The sequence below is a fragment of the Cydia strobilella genome, chromosome 12, assembly GCF_947568885.1.
Source record: "Cydia strobilella chromosome 12, ilCydStro3.1, whole genome shotgun sequence".
In the NCBI taxonomy this organism is placed as follows: Eukaryota; Metazoa; Arthropoda; class Insecta; order Lepidoptera; family Tortricidae; genus Cydia; species Cydia strobilella.
Window position 1 is genome coordinate 1,884,111 of NC_086052.1, and position 20,723 is coordinate 1,904,833.

The window sequence follows — 20,723 nt, forward strand, 5'->3', positions numbered from 1 at the left end:
GATCTACACGTTCCGTCCACAGCACGATTCCACGAGGTAGTTGAGGCTTACCTCACGCTCACAAGGCATATCATGATCATGTTGCGCGCCTCGCTTCCTATTGTGTAGATAAGGTGTATTGAGTAAGCAAAAGTTATTAAGATCTACACGTTCCGTCCACAGCACGATTCCATGAGGTAGTTGAGGCTTACCTCACGCTCACAAGGCATATCATGATCATGTTGCGCGCCTCGCTTCCTATTGTGTAGGTAAGGTGTATTGAGTAAGCAAGTTATTGAGATCTACACGTTCCGTCCACAGCACGATTCCACGAGGTAGTTGAGGCTTACCTCACGCTCACAAGGCATATCATGATCATGTGGCGCGACTCACTTCCTATGGTGTAGGTAAGGTGTATTGAGTAAGCAAAAGTTATTAAGATCTACACGTTCCGTCCACAGCACGATTCCACGAGGTAGTTGAGGCTTACGTCACGCTCACGAGGCATATACCTAAATGATAATGTTGCGTGCCTCGCTTCCTATGGTGTATGGTGTGTAAGGTGTATTGAGTAAGAGCTTTATTGAGATTTACACGTTCCGTCCACAGCACGGGTCCCTATGCCTTTCTAAGTAATCCTGTACATAGCGCACGCTCCGAGGGATGTTGCAAGTATTGCAGGGGCAACTCTTGAGTGGTGCAAGATGCTTGAAACTAAGCGCACGTGCCTGGTCGTAGTCTCTCGGACGAGGGCGCCAGCACAGGTCGTAGGAGCCGTCGGTGCATGTCATTTTGCGGCAAATCTGGGAACATCCAGGAAAACAAATTTATTTTAATGTAAACAACCGTATTTTCCATTTGATCGTAGGCTTTGTAATTTATTTTTGTGTTTGTTGTCGAGCTCCAAGGACGGGTACCTTATCGGCAACAAGTACCTATCCTGCCTTGGAGGTAGATATTAATTCACACTACACAATTTACAGAAAGATCACTTCCCAGATTCTTGTTTTTCTCCAAATCTGAGAAACACTAAGTTTTTGCAATACCTGCTTGTATTCTATCTGTTGTTTGTTATTTTATTAAATGAGCATGGTCACTGAGCGACACTAGATGATCGTCACAGGAAAAGCGTCAGGACAGTTACAGGTCTAGTTCACAGGCGGCACGAACGGGTGGTCCGGCGGCTCAAAGCACCTCCCGGGCATTTGAAATATGCCTAGATTACACCTGAATTACTATAATCCATGCTACATAATCATCACGGCATGGGTCCGAACATTCACAGGTCCAATTGACAGGTAGCAAGCAGGGCTGTCGCGGTGGCTCGCAGCACGTGCACTAACAGGTGGTTTACACCTGGGTCACCCCTAGATTACTCCTGGAACACTAACCGATAATCGTCACGACAGGACGTCCGGGCGGTCAAAAGTCCAATTGACTGGTGGCACGCAGGACTTCAGCCCCTGACGCGCGATAACTTCTGAAGTACATCTGGAAGGTCACTTACCGAAGCTAGATAATCGACTCTACAAGCGTCCTAACAGTCACCAGCAGTCTAGTTCACAGATGACGCACTAACACCTAGAGTACTTTTGAAGTACAACTGGAGTAAATCTGGAAGGTCATTTACCGATGCTAGATAATCATCACGGCAGGCGTCCGGACAGTCACAAGTCCAATTGACAGGTGGCACGCAGGGCATGTACGGCGGCTGGTAGCACGTGCACGGGTGCACGCAGCACCCCGGCGTGCAGCAGGAATTGCAAAGCGAATACGCCTGTAAGCCATCATCAACTGAATTAGCTTATAAGCAAAGTATTAGGTGTTCATAGTTCTGTATCAGGTTTTCATGGCTCTGATGTACGCCATGATAACTCTATACCGTGTACGCTTTGCACAGAATTTGACATGACATTTGCAAAGTCTGCACAGCTGACACTAAAAATATGGAGAATATATACAGGGAACAGATGTAATGCAGCGGTGGCAGCATGGTTGTATTTTTATCGCTGTCACTACGCCTGTCACTTTCGCACTTACTTGTTAGAACGTGAGAGGCATGGTGACAGGCGATAAAAATGCAACCGTGCTTAGCCCGGAGTGTTTATGGATGAATCAACTTTTTCTTGTCACTGGTTGTCATGGTTATATGGTCTCCTGGATCGCTCTTTAAGCCCTAGTTGTAGACCATTTAAATTAACTAAACATGCATTTTCGTGGAGGTTATAAGCCTTTTCATAGTGGGTTATCTACCAACGTATATATGTAGAACTAGTTATAACATTTCTTCTAACAAACTTTGCTACTATGACAGTAGAGAATAACAACAAGAAATAGTTGGTTCACCGTTATGTTAAGGACAATTTTAAGAAGAGAGTAATTTACAATCCGTAATGTTCGAAACACTGACTAGTAAATCTCTTGACTGTCTTTTGTCATAATTATGTAAATTATACTATTAGCCATAACACGTACTTATAAGCGTTATTGAAGATATGAGCAATCGATTCCATCGTGCAATAAATATGGTAGTGCTTGAAACAAACATAACCCCAAAATGTTTTTCAAAATGTATCTTTATTACTTGTACTACGTTTTTCTAATAAAAATAAAGCAAAAAAAAATCTTACACTGGTTCCAGGCCTTCGCACCAACTGCTACATCGACGCCTGGCAGACCGTGCGCATCCCATATACCCTCACCTGGAACCAGAGATGGGCATTAATCGATTAATATTTTAGTTAACTAATCAATCGATTAAAAATATCAATCGTCATTTTTTAATCGCGATTAATTTAGTTGCGATTAAATTAGTTGTGAGAATGTTCGACTAACAACTAAATTAGTTTTAGTTTCAATCGACTAAATTTCACGATTAAATCTATATTAAAACTACGTAGTCGCCCGTTTTTGCATTTTTTATCTTGCAATATGTAACTACAAGTACGTATGTATGTAACATACGGAGGTACTCGTATGTTGTAACTATGTTAGTTTGGGTAGAATTTTGCGACTTATTTTGAAGCAGATATCTTCATCCGATTGAGCTAAAATTATGTATACACGTTTAATTTGAAATGCTTGAATGACAATGCAAATAATGCCATAATATTATTATAACGATATATTGGTAATAACGACAAATAGCGAAAAACTGTATTGTTTACAAATCGCAAACAATAAAGTAGGTTGGTGCATCTATCTATCTATACTTATAATAAAGCGGAAGAGGGTCGAAAGTCTGTACATGGAAGATATTCGAAAAAAAATTGGCTGGGGATACTTAGAATCGATAACAGAACACATTCCAACAGTTTTTAGAATTTTTGTCTGTTTATCTGTTTGTCTGTTTATCTGTTTGTCTGTTTATTTGACCGCGCTACAAATGAAAACGGCTGAACGGATTTTGATGCAAACTTTACTAATCTGTCGAAAAAATCCACGGCCAGGTTATAGGCTATAAAAATTTGAGAAATTTTACCCCTAAGGGGGTTAAAAAGGGGGATGAAAGTTTGTATGGAGTTCAAGATTTATTTTAAGCTAGCAATTTGAAACTTCGTAAGAAGATATATTATTGAAATACAAGAAAACTAATTTCAGCGTTTTTGAAAACTCATCCCATAAGGAGGTGAAATAGAGGTTGAAAGTTTGTATGGAGTTCAATTTTTTTTTTGAGTGCGTTACTTGAAACTTTGTATAATGGGCATATTATTATAATACAGGAAAAGTTATTTTAGCGTTTTCAAGAATTCGTCACCTAACAGGGTTAAAAGGGGGTTGAAAGTTTGAATCCATTACAAATGCTTTGAAACTTCTTAGAAATGTATGATAGACGATTACAAAAAAACTAATTTTGACGTTTTTGGAAATTTAACCCCTCAGGGGGTTGAAAAGGGGATGAAAGTTTGTCTTGGGGTGCAAATTTTATTTTAAGTCAGGAACTTAAAACTTTGCAAAACGTTAATTATATTAAAAAGCAAGAATTTTTTTTCAGCGTTTTTAAAAATTCATCCCCCATGGAAAAAGGGGTTAAAAACTTTATCTTGATAACTATATCATTTTAGCTACTAGGCCAAGTTAGGTATCGTTTTTGTATAAATCGGGTATGCCGAATTCATTTATGATATCAAAATGACACCATTCCCGAGTGAAAACACAAAAAAAATGAAAAAAACTTTTTTTAATTTCTCTTTACGCTTAAACCGCTAAACCGATTTAGATAAAATTTGGTATAGAGATAGTTTGAGTCCCGTGGAAGAACATAGGGTAGATTTTATCCAAAAAATTGAGACTGCGTGATTTTGAAAATCGTAAATGTTAAATTCGGTGTTTGCCACCATCGGAATTGTTATAGTCGAAATTATGTAGTTCGGAATTTACAAAATTCGGCTTTTTGGGTTTTCGGAAATATAAATCTTCGTGATTTTCATCATTCGTAATTATGACAGTCGGAATTTTGATGGGTCGAGCATTTAAAAATCGGAATGATAAAATTCGACATTCTAAAATTCGGAATAATATTTTTTCGGAAATATGTAGTGTACCCGATTTGGATAGGTACAGTCAAGGACGTAAAAATACAAAAATGGTACTGTATCGTTTGATATACACCTACTACTCTATGCCGTTTAAATCACGTCAAAAATTTGAATAAGGGCAACAAAAACCTTTTGGAGTGTAATTTTATTTAGTGGTAGCAAAGAGGATGTAATATTATAGAGCGGTACTGTCATAGTAAATTTTGTAACCACACTGCCATCTTTCGACACACTTTAAAACTAAAAATGAAGATTTATTAAAATACGATAAAATGTATTTAAATATGGATAAACGATCTTTTTTATTTGCATTAATTATTTTTATTTTTTTGACCCATGTTCTTTCACTGATATGCGTTAAAATTGTTAAATAATAACAAACGAAACCGTTAACGCCCTCTATACGAGAGTAGGCAAAAGGTAGTAGCGACATCTGATCGAGAATCAAATTTTCGTGATTTTCGAGGCACGTTTTTTCCTTAGACTGTATCCATCTATTACGGAGTTATATCTATCTTTGGTGGTAGGTACCTAATTGTAAAATATTTTATCTGGACTACAGTCCTCTAGCGTATCCATTTGTCAACTTTACTTTAAGTTCCGTCTCCCGGGGACAGGGAGATAAATTAGGGGTGAATTAGCCGCTTACTGACACAGACCGAATTCCACGCAGGCGAAGCCGCGGGCACAGCTAGTTATTAATACTTTGAATTATACGATACTGAGTAAATCTTAGACATAGAAACTATCAATATTTTGCTGTCTCTGACAATAGTAAAACTATTTTTAGTGTCACGCGGTGACAAAACAATGGGATAATCCTACTTACCTGGAACTGGAAGTTGTTTGTTGCATTTTGGTGCAAGTGCCGACGCATCTTCTAAAAATAACACGTTCTATTGAATGACACATCTGCATGTTGTTTATTATATACGCGGTCTATTTTGTTTTTAACGTGTGGTCATTAAACTTACTTACTTTTGTAGCAAAATAATAGTGAGAACAGATCTCACTCCTTAGAAACGGTCAAAATATCGTAAGTAATACATGACTATTTTATTTTTAAACATCCGTTAAGATGTCCTAATCAGTCTGTCAACATAGCCATACCGAGGTATTCTATTCAATTTGCTTCTAACATTAGTCGCGAGAAAATAGTCTAACTAATTAGTCGATTACAAAATTTAGTTGTCCGAAATCAATCGGCAACTAATTTAGTTGCAACTAAATTAGTTGCACTCTATACAACTAAGATTGATCAATCGTCGTTTTCAATCGTCAGTCGCAATTAATTCTTGTAATCTTAATCGTTAATCGTTAGTCGATTACATTTTGCCCATCTCTGCCTGGAACCAGTGTACGATGTTTCAGTTTATTTGGAATTTAGGTTTCGCACACACCCTGGACAGAGGCGTATGTTAAACAATAAGGGGCAGCATACGGAGCATTCCATGAAAACATCAACTTTTTGTCTCTTACGAAACGCTGTGGCAGCTACCTACCCTAATAAAACGTATTAGCTGCTAAGAAACTACCAATCTTAAAGCCGAGTTAATATTACAATGCTAATAATTAGTTTGCTAATTTTACTTCTCGCAAATATTAAAAAGGTGCTGTCCCTTACGAAATATTTCATGGAATGCTGCCATACAACAGCCGGGGCGAATATACCTAATAGGGAAGACTAAAGCACATCGTCTCCGCTGCCTTGGCCACCTCGAAAAGATGGGTGAATATCGGGCAATCAAAAGAGCATACTCGTAATTGGGTAGATCAACTGGACGCCGTCCTGTTGGTCATCCTAAATATCGTTGGGCGGATAGATTGGAGGTAGATCTCCGTGAGTTCGGCGTCGGCGAAAGCAGCTGGTGTGCGCTCAGAAGGGCTACCGCGAAAACCGAAATTCCCAAAATGCGGGGATCTTTCTCTTTTACTCTAATGAAGGCGTAATTAGAGTGACAGAGAAAAATGCCAGCAATTTACGAACTTCGATTTTCGCGGTTGTGTTGGAAGCCAAGACTGATTTTGGGTCATCGCGCCAGCCAAGTAAGTAGTAGTAAGTATTAAGTATATTTACCAGAAGAAAAGAAGGAGCCAGAAGTGGTTTTTTGAAGTTTAGGTTTAGGTTACGAGATGGCAGACGCTCCAAGAATGTAGCATGCGTGAAACGTAGGGAGCAGTATCTGTGCTTGCATGGAGACTATATAAAGGAGCCAAATCTCTATGTATGAAAAGTGTCCATCAAAAAACAGTAATTAGGCGGCGCCACCATACACCGAAATACTACCAAAAACAACCTACGTAATTTGGTCGGGTTATTTTTTGCCTTATATGGTTCATGTTATATTCATGTCCCAGAGCCTAACTAGCGCCACCGGAGAGATTAGGAACTATTATTTAAAGCTGAATGCGGTCACTTTTGCAACAATTCTGCCATAAGAGATTGGCATCCTTTCTTTACCATCCATATGTGCTTGCTTATCGACTTGAAGTGTAAATGTCAAGTCAATGTCAAGTTTATGTTTTCGAAAGGCCACAAGGCGACAAACCCTTTCACGAACATAGTTCCTATATTATTATGTACCGGGCATAGAGTAACTTAGACTAGAGCGGTACTGTCATAGTAAATTTTGTAACCCCAGTAAATTCACTGCCATCTGTCGACACACTAAAACTAAAAATGAAGATTTATAAAAATACGATAAAATGTATTTAAATATGGATAAATGATTTTTTTATTTGCATTAATTATTTTTATGATTTTGACCCATGTTCTTTTACTGATATGCGTTAAAATTGTTAAATTGTTAAGTTAAAAACAAACGAAACCGTCAACGCCATCTATACGACAGTAGGCCAAAGCTAGTAGCGCCCTCTGATCGAGAATCAAATTTTCTTGATTTTCGAGGCACGTTTTTTCCTTAGACTGTATCCATCTATTACGGAGTTATATCTATCTTTGATACCGGGCGAGCGAGCGTGCCCAATGGGGTTGGCCGGTCGAAATAATTAGCAGATGGCGCCTGCATAGCTTGCCCTGTCAATCCCTAGAATTGTGTCAAATTTTTGTTTTTTTGAATGCCCTGGATGCCAGCCCTTTAAGCCAAATCTCATAGAAAAAGGGGCAAGCTATGATGGCGGCATCTCTGCAAACCTTTGACAGTTGCCAACCCCATTGAGTCATCTATAAATTTGTCATCAGTTTAGGGCCTTCTCGTATTTTTTTGGCAAATCCTCAGTTCTGGTCTTGAAGTCAATAATGATTAAGTGTTATTCCTTAACGGAACCTACTTCGGCAAGTGGCCTATATCTAAACTGACAGACAGACAGGCAGATAACGTTACTTTCACATTAGTAGAGATTGGAATTCGTTTCAAAAGGTAAAAAAATATTACCAGCCAAACGGCGCGTGCTATTTCATTACGGACATAGGGGAGGCAGTTGAGTAGGAGACAGTGTTCGAATTTGGACAACTCCGGAACACCAAAGTTCTTTGTCACGCCTGACGCGGCCAACAGCACCTTAAAAGAATAATGTTAGAGGTAATAGTGGTAGTATATGATAGTAGAATTCGGGTGAAAAACTACTGACATCTCTTAATTCTCTTGTTAAAATTTATTAGGCCAGACAATGGTAACAGTTTTAATCTTGTTGTTTTGTGATACATTTTGATCAAAGTCACTGGTAGTAAGATTTCTAAATAATAACATCTGGCGTTATCTTTCGTAAAATAGCATAGACGTGTCCGAGACTTGTTCGCCCTACAGTGAAGTTAATATCCGTGATCGCGAGTTTGTGACTCCACGGATCCGATTTTAGAGAGTACACTACGTTTTTAGGTTTCAAGAAGGTGCAAAGGACTGGGAGCATTTTTCACATGTCAATCAACACATTGAGTGATACGGCTTGCGATGTACAGTCGAGTTCATAAATATGTGTACATTTCTTCACCTTAATCCATTGCAATAAGGTGAAAAAATGTATACATATTTATGAACTCGACTGTACCAGTCGATCACGCTCCGCGGTTGTTGCGCCATTGCGTCCTAGCTAAATTGGTTGTTCAATACTTACGCTATAGAATTTCCAATTTAGCAAGAACCCTAAATGGCAAAACAATCCCGTGTGGTGACTGTAATGTACCTATTATTGCTACTTTTTGCACTCCACATCGTATCCATACTAGTAGTTAGCGACACTTTTACCAACAACAGGTGCAGTAATCACTACGCCTTTTAAAACAAAGTCCCCCTCCGCGTCTGTCTATGTATGTTCGCCTTAAACTCAAAAACTAATGAACGGATTTTCACGCGGTTTTCACCTATCAATAGAGTGAACCTTGGGACTTCCGGTTCGAGCGCCATCTTGATAGTTGGCATCGTGATTAATTGCTTTGTTTTTTGCTCATTAATATTGTTTAAAGTGTAATATCGATAGCTTATTATACATTAAACTAATGTGGTAGTGTGCAGTAAATGGAGAATTAATTTTGAAGCGCGTTTAACCACCATCTTGGAGTCAACGGCCGGTAGTCCACGTGCTTCTTGTAAAGTCTAGCTATCGATTTACAAGAGCTAACAAATCACCGTACACTGTCTTGTACAACCGTACAATTTTTGTCGTTTTTAAACCTCTTAATACCTTGATACTGGCGAAATAGTCCCACTGGGCTGAAGCCATAATTTTAAAAGAAGAAGAAGAAGAGTGAACCTTGAGAAAGGTTTCGGTGTATAATTTGTTAAGGTTTCTCCGTGCGGGTCGCTAGTGCTCTATAAAGGTACTTACTTGACTAGCAAAAAACTGACAGCACGGTGCACAAGTATTCAGACTGTCGACGTAAGCGCACTGCACCACCCCTCCCTGCCCCTGCAGCCCCCGCGCCACGTTGATGGTCGTGCGCGCGATGGCGTAGGCCCCGGCGAGGCAGGCGGTCTCCTTGCAGCAGGCTTTGGCAGCGCAGACGGCATCGCCTCCGCCCATTATGCAGCTGGTTAAACATTCGACCTGGAACATTCGTTGTTAGGTTTCAAGACGAGAGATTTACACAGAGCTTAATTTCGGACGCCCAGAACGCCTATTGTGAACAGTCATGCTCACAGTGCTGCGAAACGCTATAGCTTCTTAGCTCATGCTGCTCATGCTAAAAAGTGTTATAATAACCGAATAACGTAAGTGCTTGTAAAACGCATGACGCTCCCTTGAGTCAATCATTTTGGCAAATGAGAGATGTCTTAAAATATGACATATTTCATGTACTTCAAACGGTTTACGCAACTTTTAAGCAGCTTTGCTACAGAATTAGTCAGACAATTTGGTGTGTAGGTATTTACACGTCTCGTCAAAATTAATCTAAGTGTGGCTCACTCGAGAAGGATCTACTTAAAACAACCGCACATCTCACACCTGCTAATGTCTATTAGCTTCATCAGATGAACAACCACCCTGATATGATAGAAAGCAATTATCTTCTCATATTACAGTATTGTAAATAGAATATCAATTTTGAAAAAAAAAGGAAGCTAAAGACTAACTATGCAGGACTACCCTTGACGAGACGGCTCAAACTCATGGCTCAAAAATTGGGATTTTGCCAGCTGGTCCTCTGATCTTTGTGTATGTAATTTGAGTCATCTATTTAAAAAATCTTTATAGGTAGGATTACCTGTTCTTCAGTGAGCATGCAAGGATGCACAGCAGAGGAGAGAATCGGTACCATCGTCTGCGGCGTGGCTCCTCCGATAACGGGCACGCGCACCTTAAAATATGTTAAGTCTTTATTTCCCGAGTATATGTGACGTTTTCAATCAAAAGGTACCACATTGTCGCTTACCATAAGGACGAAAATTGCTTGTATCTTTACGAAAAACCTGTCAGAGCGTCCTTATGGCAAGCGACAATGTGAACCTTTTGCTTGAAAACGACACATAATTTCAGTTACGACCTCATGGTGCATCGTTAATGCAGGTCGTTGATTTGAGGATGTCTTTACTTCATTAGCTGTGGTTGATGTACAACAAATCGTGTTAAAATATTTTCAATAATGTTAATATCCAGAGACGAAAATGAGGAAATGAGGAAAATTTGTATGAAAAGGCGATTTCGCACGGGTCCTCCACTTTCGTCTTAAGTCAGTATATTTTTCAAAACGTTATTTGGGGATGTTAAGTAGAGTTGGCAATAAATTTAATAGAGTTAGACTAAGATATAAGTGCAAAGTGTTATTTATACGTCATAATTTCATAGAACGACATGGACGTTTAAAAAAACACCTGTACTGCGTGTGCTATCAAAATCGTTGCAGACTTGTCTTGGTCTAACTCTAAATATGTTTTTGTTAATAAGATTTTTGGTGTAAACTTATTTTTCATTATACTCACCGTCTCCGGTGGCACGCGCAGAAAATCCGCCATCACCGTATTAGCGCGCACACAGTTTAGTTCAACGCAGCCGAGAAGTTTGCGCGGGTCGTAACAACTGCGCAGCCGCTGGATCTCCGCCACGATCGGCACCATACTCTCTACCGGCTCCGTTGCTACTATTGTAAACGTCTGGAAAAATAGAATTATAATCTACATCATCATCTTCATTATCATAACCATTATAAGTAATTCTCATCATCATTAGCTCCAATCATCGTATATATGTATAATCATCGTCATCTTCATCATTTCTGTCTCCAACACAACCAACATCATAAACATTATCATCATCACAAAAGTCATCTTTAGCAATATCATTGTCATTATCATCACCATCTGTTCAACACAACCGAGAAGCTTGCGCGCATCGGAGCGCCGCGCAGGCGCTGAATCTCCGCCACTATCGGCACCATACTCTCTACTGGCTCCGTTGCTACACTTAATTGCTACTATTGTGCATGCCTGGAAAACATCATTGTTATCACCTTCATCGCTCATACTCGTCATCATTAGTTCCATCACTAAAACAACCCACGTCTTTATTATTGTCATTATTAGAATTTCTTATTCACTATTATCGACAACAACATTCATTATTATCATCAACAAAAACAGCATCATTACCAACATCACGATCATTATCATTATCAGGAGCCTAGCCACTGAGAACATTGGTATCTGTTGTTATTTAATATACTAGCTTACTGTTGGACATGCGTTGCAGATTTGAATAGCGATGTCAGAGACGGCAGGGGCGTTGGTTTCAAACGAGTCACATTGGTTCCGCACCATAATCACCACGATCTTGGCGTCCTGTAAAATGTTATAAGTAATCCTATAATGTTTAAGAAATATAGACGATTAAATAAGTACCATTTCAAACACGATGTAAAAATTGTTAATGAAATAAATAATAATAAATAATAATTCGGCCCCACGCACGCCTTCCAAATGTCCGGGACCCCATGGTCCCGAGATTATGTAAAGGACGAACATAATAATAATATACGAGTTCATGCGTGGCCGGGTTTTATCGTGTACTAAACGTAGAAACGTAGAATAGAACGAAGATTTAAGTAAATATTGTATTTAATGTAGTAATTATAAGAGACTCTTGAGTCTCGGCCACGGAACAGCTCACGCAGCTCAGCACACGGAACGCTGCATTGGTTATAAAAATAAAAATATGGCGGTCGGCATTAGCATTGGGCGATAATAGTCATTTCGCATAATATTCATTTGGCAGAATTTTCTAAGTGGGTTAGGTTAGGTTAGGGTTTTCTGCCAAATAATATTATGCGAAAAAAAGTCTGCAAAGTAACATTATGCGAAATGCAATATGCCAAAAGTATTTCTGCCAAGCGATATTTCTACCAAGTAACATTATGCAATACAAAAATATGTCAAAAAACTTTCTACAACACAATAGGGAACCCTATAGAATACCTACCGTCAGCGCATCACACAGCATATGACGCCCTGAATAGGACGACACTTTGCACTTGGTGTCGACGTGACTCAGTTCCATACCAAAGCCACAGGTGGCGCATTGGTCGTACAGCGCCACCTCGTCCAGCAGTGGGCATTGTTTTAGAAGTAGGGCGAGCGGCTGACCTAGAAGGAACCAAAGTTTTATTGACTACATTTTATAATAATATTTTTACAAATGGACACAAGCTTCATAAGTCCTCGCGATCGTGTAAAAGTACAAATTCAATTCGAACTTTTATATACATAAACAAAATTGTATAATAAAAAATATTCAATAGTTCATTTTTCACTTTACGGCCATGTGAGGGTAGCGAAACGGCCAAGCCACACATTTTGAATTTTGACTAAGTTGTAGAGTTTGTGAAGCTAGGGCTTGTAGAGTTAGAAGCTTGGCTTTACAAGAATCTGATAACTTTTTGACAGTGCGAGCCTTATGGTTTCGTCTTGGCAACATTTTACATGAAAATGTTTTTGGTGGGATATAAGTGATATAACATACCAGTACATCCAGCCGCCCCGCAAATGGTAACTTTCATTCCAGCAGGGCAAGTGCTGTACCGGGGACACCCGCAATGATTGAAGCCCTTAACCCAGTCTGCCTTCGCATTGCTGACTTGCCTGATACCTCGACATAACACTCTTAAAACACACAGAACCATTATTCGTACTTGGAATTTTATATATTTTTTTGCATGATTTATATTTTACTACCGAAAATTTAACATTAGTTTGACATTTTTGAAGTTTCTACAGTTCTTCTTTATTTTGAGATAAATATCGAAACTCTTTGCTTACCTATTTACTCAGCTAGTTTGGTTGAATCATACTGTCATCAAACTGTCATACTGTCAGTTCGTGCGTGTCAATAAGTATTTAGCAAGGTATTATTTTCCTATCTGTATATTTTTGCAGATTTCGATTTAAAATACGTAATTAATAGGAACGACCTCGGCCGTCCGCGCGTCCCGGCCTGCAGCTCACCCTGCAGGTCGTACTTATGGCACAGGGCGGACACGCTATACATCAAAAATCACTTGCGTCTCTATGTGTGAACGGCACGTCTCATGCGTCATTGTGTACCGAGCGGTCGGCAAAAGGTCGTCAATCTGCTGTCGCGGGGCGAGGTAATTCGAATTGGGGCGGGGCGGTGCGTGGCCGTTCTGTATGACAATTGATAATATTATTCTGTGCTTATGGTGAACGAGTTTATATTTACCTATCATACTCTACTTTTCAAGTTATAGATACTGCTTTGTGATCGTGTATGAATATTATTTTGCACATCGTCTGCAATGCTTAAAGTTACGACGCGACGTGTAAGAAAAATTAACAAAGGTAAGTAGAATATTTATCAGTACGGTTTTTACTCACTATTATTTTTAGTCGCTTTTGGCGACATGTTTAAATATTTGTTTGTTAAATATTTTGAAATATGTCTCACGATAGTTTAAGTGCGATTAGTGCGAAAGGTAAGTAGATACAAAATTGTTAGTCTCTCCTTATTCTAAAGCGAGGTTTAGACTAGCAAGAACTTGCATGCAATTTTCATTACGGTTTTTGATAAACATTTTGAAAGCAGTTTACCTTAGAAGTCAGCAATGTAACGTAAATTGTATGCAAGTTCTTGCTAGTGTAAACCTCGCTTCAGTACCTATTATTACATACCTGCTTAAACGCACTTATTACTTAGGCACTAACATCTTACATGCCTACAACTAACCAACCAGACTGGCTAAGGTAAGCTGGGGGCTTATTCATTTCATAGGTAACGTTCTGAAGTCAATAAAATGCATTTGATAAAATATAATTAGTACAATTAACTGCTACAATTAGTTGTAGCAGTTAATTGTACAATTTTTTTATGATATACGAGGCAAACGAGCAGACGGATCATCTGATGGTAAGCGATTGCCGCCGCCCATGGACACCCGCAACACCAGAGGGGTTTTAAGTGCGTTGCCGGCCTTTAAAATGGAAGTACGCCCTTTTCTTGAAGGTTTGAAGGTCGTATCGGTCCGGAAGTACCGCAGGCGACAGTTCATTACACAGTTTAGCTGTGCGAGGCACGAGGCAGGAAGTTTGTACTAATTATATATTAAACCGTACCGTATATTTTAACCGTAAAAATTACACGTAGATACCAATCTATATTACAAATTGATCACGCAGGCATGAGCACTCAATAAATATTTCAGTGAGCGATACTATCGGTTTTTGCTTACGACGCAGTCAAGGCTGGTAATAACACTAAGCTTTAATACTTTCAAGTCAAGGTTGATTTTTGATTGCATTTTCCCATTAGCATTTTTTCTACTATATACCATCGTCCTCATTGTTAATCGACAATTTTAAACCTTATTGTAAAGGAATAAAGTACATCTAAAGTCAGGTAATTCTGTTGCTGTTAGTAATTCACGGTGCAGCTATCGTCAAATATATCGGAAGCCATTAACACTACGGCACTACACTAGTTCATAGTTCATTGAATGTAATACAACAGAGTCAACCATGTCCTATTTCAAAAAATATACAATCACGAAAAGTGAGAAAACTAATATTTGGAGTGCATTCAAACCTTTGTATTTTATATTAACTTTATTTGGATTATTACCGTATTCGCTCAAGTTTCCAAAGGGTAGCGGAGGCGCTATAATAATCCATAAATCTATTTACTTTAACTCACTCTGTTCGGTCTCAATGGTTTTAATCCTTTACTCCTTTTTCGTTATCCACACGCAGCAAGTGTTCGCTTCAACCGAAAGCAACACGATGACTGAAGTTCTAACGACCAAGTCGAACTACATGTTGGAAATGCTCACTTTCTTATTATTTACAACGATCAGTTATTTTTGCGCTTATAAAAACAGATTCACTTACGTGAAAATATTGAATGCTATAGTTTCATCGAGCAACAAATTCGTTGATCACAAAATTATCCGACGATTACAAGTGCAGGTGAAGATAGTAATTTTGTGTCTAATTTTATTATTATTTATACAAATAACGATTAATTACACAAGACAAGACACAGTAAGGAAAATGATGTTGGTGACTGCAAGCTTTATTTTACCACAAATGATACAATTTACTGTGATCGGCTTCTATTACGTGTTGGTTTTGATGGTTGTTGGAGTGCTGAAGAGCATTAATGAGCAAATGAAAAGTTTATGTAACTGTAACAGGATTAATGCTGAATTCATAAAAGTAGAAAAGATAATTACTTTGAATCAGATAGAAGTTGTTTATGTGAACATGTTGGAGATGAAACGAGAGATAAATAGAGCATTTCAAGCATCTATTTTGGCCACTGCGATCCAATGTTTCCACTCAATAGTGAGTGAAGCACACATTCTCTACCACGGGCTGGTCGTAGAACATAGTCTGACGACGCACGACGTATGTAACTGCTCGATTTGGATTATGTATCAGTTAGTAAAGATTTATACTATATCGTGTTCAGGGAGTGTTTTGAAAGAGCAGGTAAGTGACATGTTGAACGAAGTTTCTTAGGAAAATACATATTTTGTTAAAATTATTTCTGTTTTTTCGCAAAGTAAAATTTGTGTACCTCTGTGCCACACGAGACCAGTTATATGCACCTTGTGTGTTTTAAGTCTCGTTACGTTCAAGATTATGAGATTATTTCTCTAAACATAATCTTTAGCTTATTCTAAGCTCAAAATCAGGACTTTTACAAAAAAAAAATTACTGGGCTGATTTTTATTGTTGTCGATTATTTTTATCATATTTTGATATAAGTAGTTAGGTAGGGTATTCTATACAATAAAAGCGCAATTTCACCATAAGTATGTATAAAAAAATCTTCCTGAGTTACGACAACGTTTTCGCAACTCAACAAAAAATTACATACCTTTTTTACGGGACAAGTTTTGATTTGAAATAATTTCCGGCCATAATGAAAATCTTTTTGAACCAGCCAAATTTTATCCAAATCTAACGAAATAATAATAATTTGTTAAAAAAAATTGACCCTACTCTCCTTTCACAAATAACAACACAAATATTCGAATGTATAATAGTAAATAAAAGTTTAAAAAAACTTATTGTAGGTAACATTTTACTCTTACAGTCGGCAAGAATCGGACGTAGCTTGCATAATATACTTCTAGGCAAACATGACGCTATATTATATCTGGAAGTGCAACATTTCTCTTCGATGATATTCTACCAAAATGCGGAGATGACTCTTTACGATTTCTTCCCGCTGGATGCTACCTTCACTTTTAATGTAAGTTTTCTTATTATATAGGAGTAGACACACGAGCAGACGAATTGTCTGATGGTAAGCAATTACCGCCGCTCATGGACACCTGCAAAACTAAAGTTGCAAGTGCATTGCCAGCCTTTAAGAAATTGTACAATAGGGGACATTCCCGGTGAACCACTTCGGAATTTTTTTACTTCTATCCTTACGAGCGAGCCAAACTCGATGCATTTAAGACTGTTTATGGTAACATAGAGTAACATACTAGAGCGGTACTGTCATAGTAAATTTTGTAACCACTTTAAATTCACTGCCATCTATCGACATACTTTAAAACTAAAAATGAAGATTTATAAAAATAAGTTAAAATGTATTTAAATATGGATAAATGATTTTTTTATTTGCATTAATTATTTTTATGATTTTGACCCATGTTCTTTCACTGATATGCGTTAAAATTGTTAAATAACAAACGAAACCGTCAACGCCATTTATACGACAGTAGGCCAAAGCTAGTAGCGCCCTCTGAACGAGAATCAAATTTTCTTGATTTTCGAGGCACGTTTTTTCCTTAGACTATCCATCTATTACGGAGTTATATCTATCTTTGATGTTAATAATGAAAAGGTAATGAGACAAACAATAGGTAGTAAGGACAGTTTATTAGTTGTTGTTTAGGCTAAGCTTCACCTCCCCATAAAGATCACCAATTACGATGCATTTTGCAAATGCCGCCCGTCACAAAGACAATGCACGGCAATAAACTTCCTGAGCTAACCTTTTTTTCTCAACACCCACATTTTTAAGTGCCATGCTATTCGTCACTTTTATGATATCGCTTGACCGTCTGAAAGACGTTTAAACGTTTTTTGCCCTTGTGGTTCACCGGGAATATCCCCGATTGTACTTTATTTATTTTGTCGCCAAAGGAGCAAAGCTCATTTCCACTTTTTAGATAAGTATGTACTTGGCACACCAAGAATAAGCTGGCATCTCGCTCGTTTCTTCCAAAAACGTGCAGAATGTGGAATAAGTCCTTAGGTATTTCCTTTACTACCGTATGGGGTTCTTCAAGAAGCGGGTATTCAGGGCGCTTAAGGTCGGCAACGTCTAAGTGGCTCCTCTGATGTTGTTTATTTCTATGGGCCATCTTGTGACCGCTCCCCATCAGACGGCTTGTCTGCTCGTTTACTACATTAAAAAAAATCTATTTATCTGTTGTCTATAGGTACTGATGCCTGTTTGCATTTTCAGGTAGTTTCAGCAGCTGTTATGTACATAGTGATACTTGTGCAATTTGATACGAACAAGAAGTCTTAATTCAAACGATAAAAATCGATCTTTTAAGATGGCTGCCGCCAACTGCAACTGTCTGTCTACCGTAAACATCGAATGTTCAAGATCGTTCATAATATATTATACATATCTAGCTCTATCGGCCTTACAACTAGTGTGACAAAGATGGACACACAAAGATACAAAAGTAATTGTAATTTCATACACAACTGTTAACCTTTCCGTCGTTACAGTCGTTTCTTACTCGTACCAGACTAATGGCCTGATTCGAACTTTAAGATACGTCAAAAATTTGCTAAAGATACGACATAGATCGGATATATCAGTGTTCAAAGTGACGTTTCTTCAAACAAAAACGTTATATGGCGGAACATAAAGAGGTTCAGGTCAGGGGTTCATTTAATCCAGAGTCTATGCTCAGCACAGATTCTCTTTAGCTGTCAGACTTTGCAGATAGACTTGCCCCGCCAACTGTCCCTGAAGTATTCTGCTTGTTACTTCCCCCGCTGTCAGGCACCTTGAACTCTCTGGACATGCCTTTCTCATTCTCAGAGCTTAGTCTAGTGCTTAGTGGATTGAGAAATACTACACGAGAGGATGGCATACCATACTGTTTCCTGTCTAAATTAAATACCTCCTCACAGAAGTATTTGCTTGGTATTCTAAACCATGCCTTTGACACGGGAAGGATGCCAGTTGACTGGAAGACCCAAGTTATTATTCTAACACTAAAACCTAAACGAGGCTAGCTCATATCGCCCGATTGATCTTTCCGCGACAATGGGAAAGATACTAGAGCATCTATTTAAAAACAGACTGGAATGGTTTGTGGATAACAAAGGTATTCTAGCTGACACGCAGTTTGGCTTCAGAAAGGGTCGTAGTACGATGGACAGTTTACATTACATATGGACAGTAAACATTTGAGCAACTGATATCCGACTAACCTTTTCAAAAAACGAATATCTGCTAGGATGTTTTCTAGATATCTCTGCGGCCTACGACAATGTCCTTCTTCCGGTGCTCAGGGCAAAAATGCTTCATCTGAGCATTCCCGTGAAGATTGTACATATTGTCACAAACTTGTTCATGGGTGAGTCAATTAAAATTAGGAATGGTAATTCCTATTACCCGCCTCGGACTTTGTGGCGAGGTCTCCCGCAAGGATCTGTACTCAGCCCCCTGCTTTACAGTATCTACACCTAAGACTTGGAACAATCTGTCCTATACTTCTGTAATATCTTGCAGTATGCTGATGATCTGGTCTTATACACCTCAGCAAAGTCAATGGATAAAGCCGCTGCTAGTCTAAATACAGCGCTGGGTTACCTCAAAGATTGGCTTAATGAACATGGTCTTACCATATCGCCAACAAAAAGTTGTGTAGTGACTTTCAGTCGCAGAAGGATCATGCCTGCCGCAGATGTCCGTTATGGTGGTGTTATGTTTCAGACATTTTTTAGGTGTTATTTGGGGTCTATGTGCCAGGTAAATGTGAAAAAAATAATATTGTCTTCGGTTACCGCGATAGTTACTCATGAAATAAAACTAAGAAAACGGATTATATCGCGCATATTGAATTTATAATACATCCCGACGTTTCGAACTCTTTACAGCGTTCGTGGTCAACGGGTGACTGAGGAAAAATTACAAAGTGCAAAAATACCCACATACTAAAATAATGAACAATCATAGACTACAAACTTTAAGGCTGGTTGTACATGCAAAATCGGTTCATAAGATACAGTTACAGTAGGCAAATCTTTGTTTCAGAGAGCCCAGAGGATATGTGATGACCAGCATCTGGCCGCGGAGCTCCAGCATGCCAGGCGCGCGCTCCAGGCAAACGAGCTCAGGATACCGCGGGTCAACCAGAGGTCCCACATTACGATCCCCACAGTCGAGCGCAGGCCTGCCATTCTGCCTTTTGTCAGGGGGGTCACGGACAGGATCAGCCACATCTTGAAGCGTGCTTCTATAAAAACATATTTCAAGCCAATGAAGAAGATGTCACAATTCCTGAGGCCTGTAAAATGCAATACCCCTCTACAGACTGCAGGAGTGTACAGGCTGGACTGTGAGTGTGACCTATCATATGTCGGGCAGACGAAACGGAGCATTTCCACTCGGGTGAAGGAACACATAGCTGATGTCAAGCACCGTCGACCAAGGTCTGCTGTCTGTGAGCATGTCATGGATAAAGCCAATCACTCAATCAAGTTTGATAAGCCTCTGGTTCTTGCCAAGGAGAAGCGTTACATACCCAGAATGCTGCGCGAGGCCATTGAGATTAAGAAATATCCAAACTTTAATAGAGAAGATGGCTTTTCTCTACCACCAGCTTGGGATCCTGTAGTCCATCTGATAAAGGAGCAAGCGAGACATAGACTGTGAGACCTTAGTGTTGGATGTGCTGGACATTCTGATGTTTTGAAAAGATGTGTCCCGCCGAGTTTGTTGCCGGTCCCATATTGGGATACCCTCCTACAATTTAGGAGGGAATTAAATCTTCTCGGGTCCGTGGTGTAGGGTTGGAGCCGGCGTAGTTTTTATCGCGTATATATATATATCTTTACTTGAAAAATAATTATAGTGTATAACTAGCCTTATGAACCGATTTTGCATGTACAACCAGCCTTAAAGTTTGTAGTCTATGATTGTTCATTATTTTAGTATGTGGGTATTTTTGCACTTTGTAATTTTTCCTCAGTCACCCGTTGACCACGAACGCTGTAAAGAGTTCGAAACGTCGGGATGTATTATAAATTCAATATA

The 20,723-nt window shown here is 38.9% G+C and overlaps 2 protein-coding genes across 2 annotated transcripts; one reads left to right on the forward strand and one right to left on the reverse strand.

The window, feature by feature from the left end:
• Positions 1 to 569: 569 nt before the first annotated feature.
• LOC134745835 (malate dehydrogenase, mitochondrial-like) lies at positions 570 to 13,223 on the reverse strand. The gene is made up of 9 exons (XM_063679925.1): positions 12,927 to 13,223; positions 12,387 to 12,550; positions 11,642 to 11,749; positions 10,895 to 11,065; positions 10,180 to 10,272; positions 9,303 to 9,521; positions 7,913 to 8,038; positions 1,610 to 1,756; positions 570 to 782 (listed from the first exon to the last, which is right to left on the reverse strand). Exons 1-9 carry the CDS (start codon positions 13,084 to 13,086, stop codon positions 570 to 572), a joined length of 1,401 nt encoding a protein of 466 aa, XP_063535995.1. The 5' UTR covers positions 13,087 to 13,223.
• A 1,712-nt stretch (positions 13,224 to 14,935) lies between these two features.
• On the forward strand, positions 14,936 to 17,972 carry LOC134745836 (uncharacterized). Its single transcript, XM_063679926.1, has 3 exons — positions 14,936 to 15,907; positions 16,518 to 16,676; positions 17,907 to 17,972. The coding sequence occupies exons 1-3, from the start codon at positions 14,936 to 14,938 to the stop codon at positions 17,970 to 17,972; spliced, it is 1,197 nt and encodes a 398-aa protein (XP_063535996.1).
• Positions 17,973 to 20,723: the final 2,751 nt, after the last annotated feature.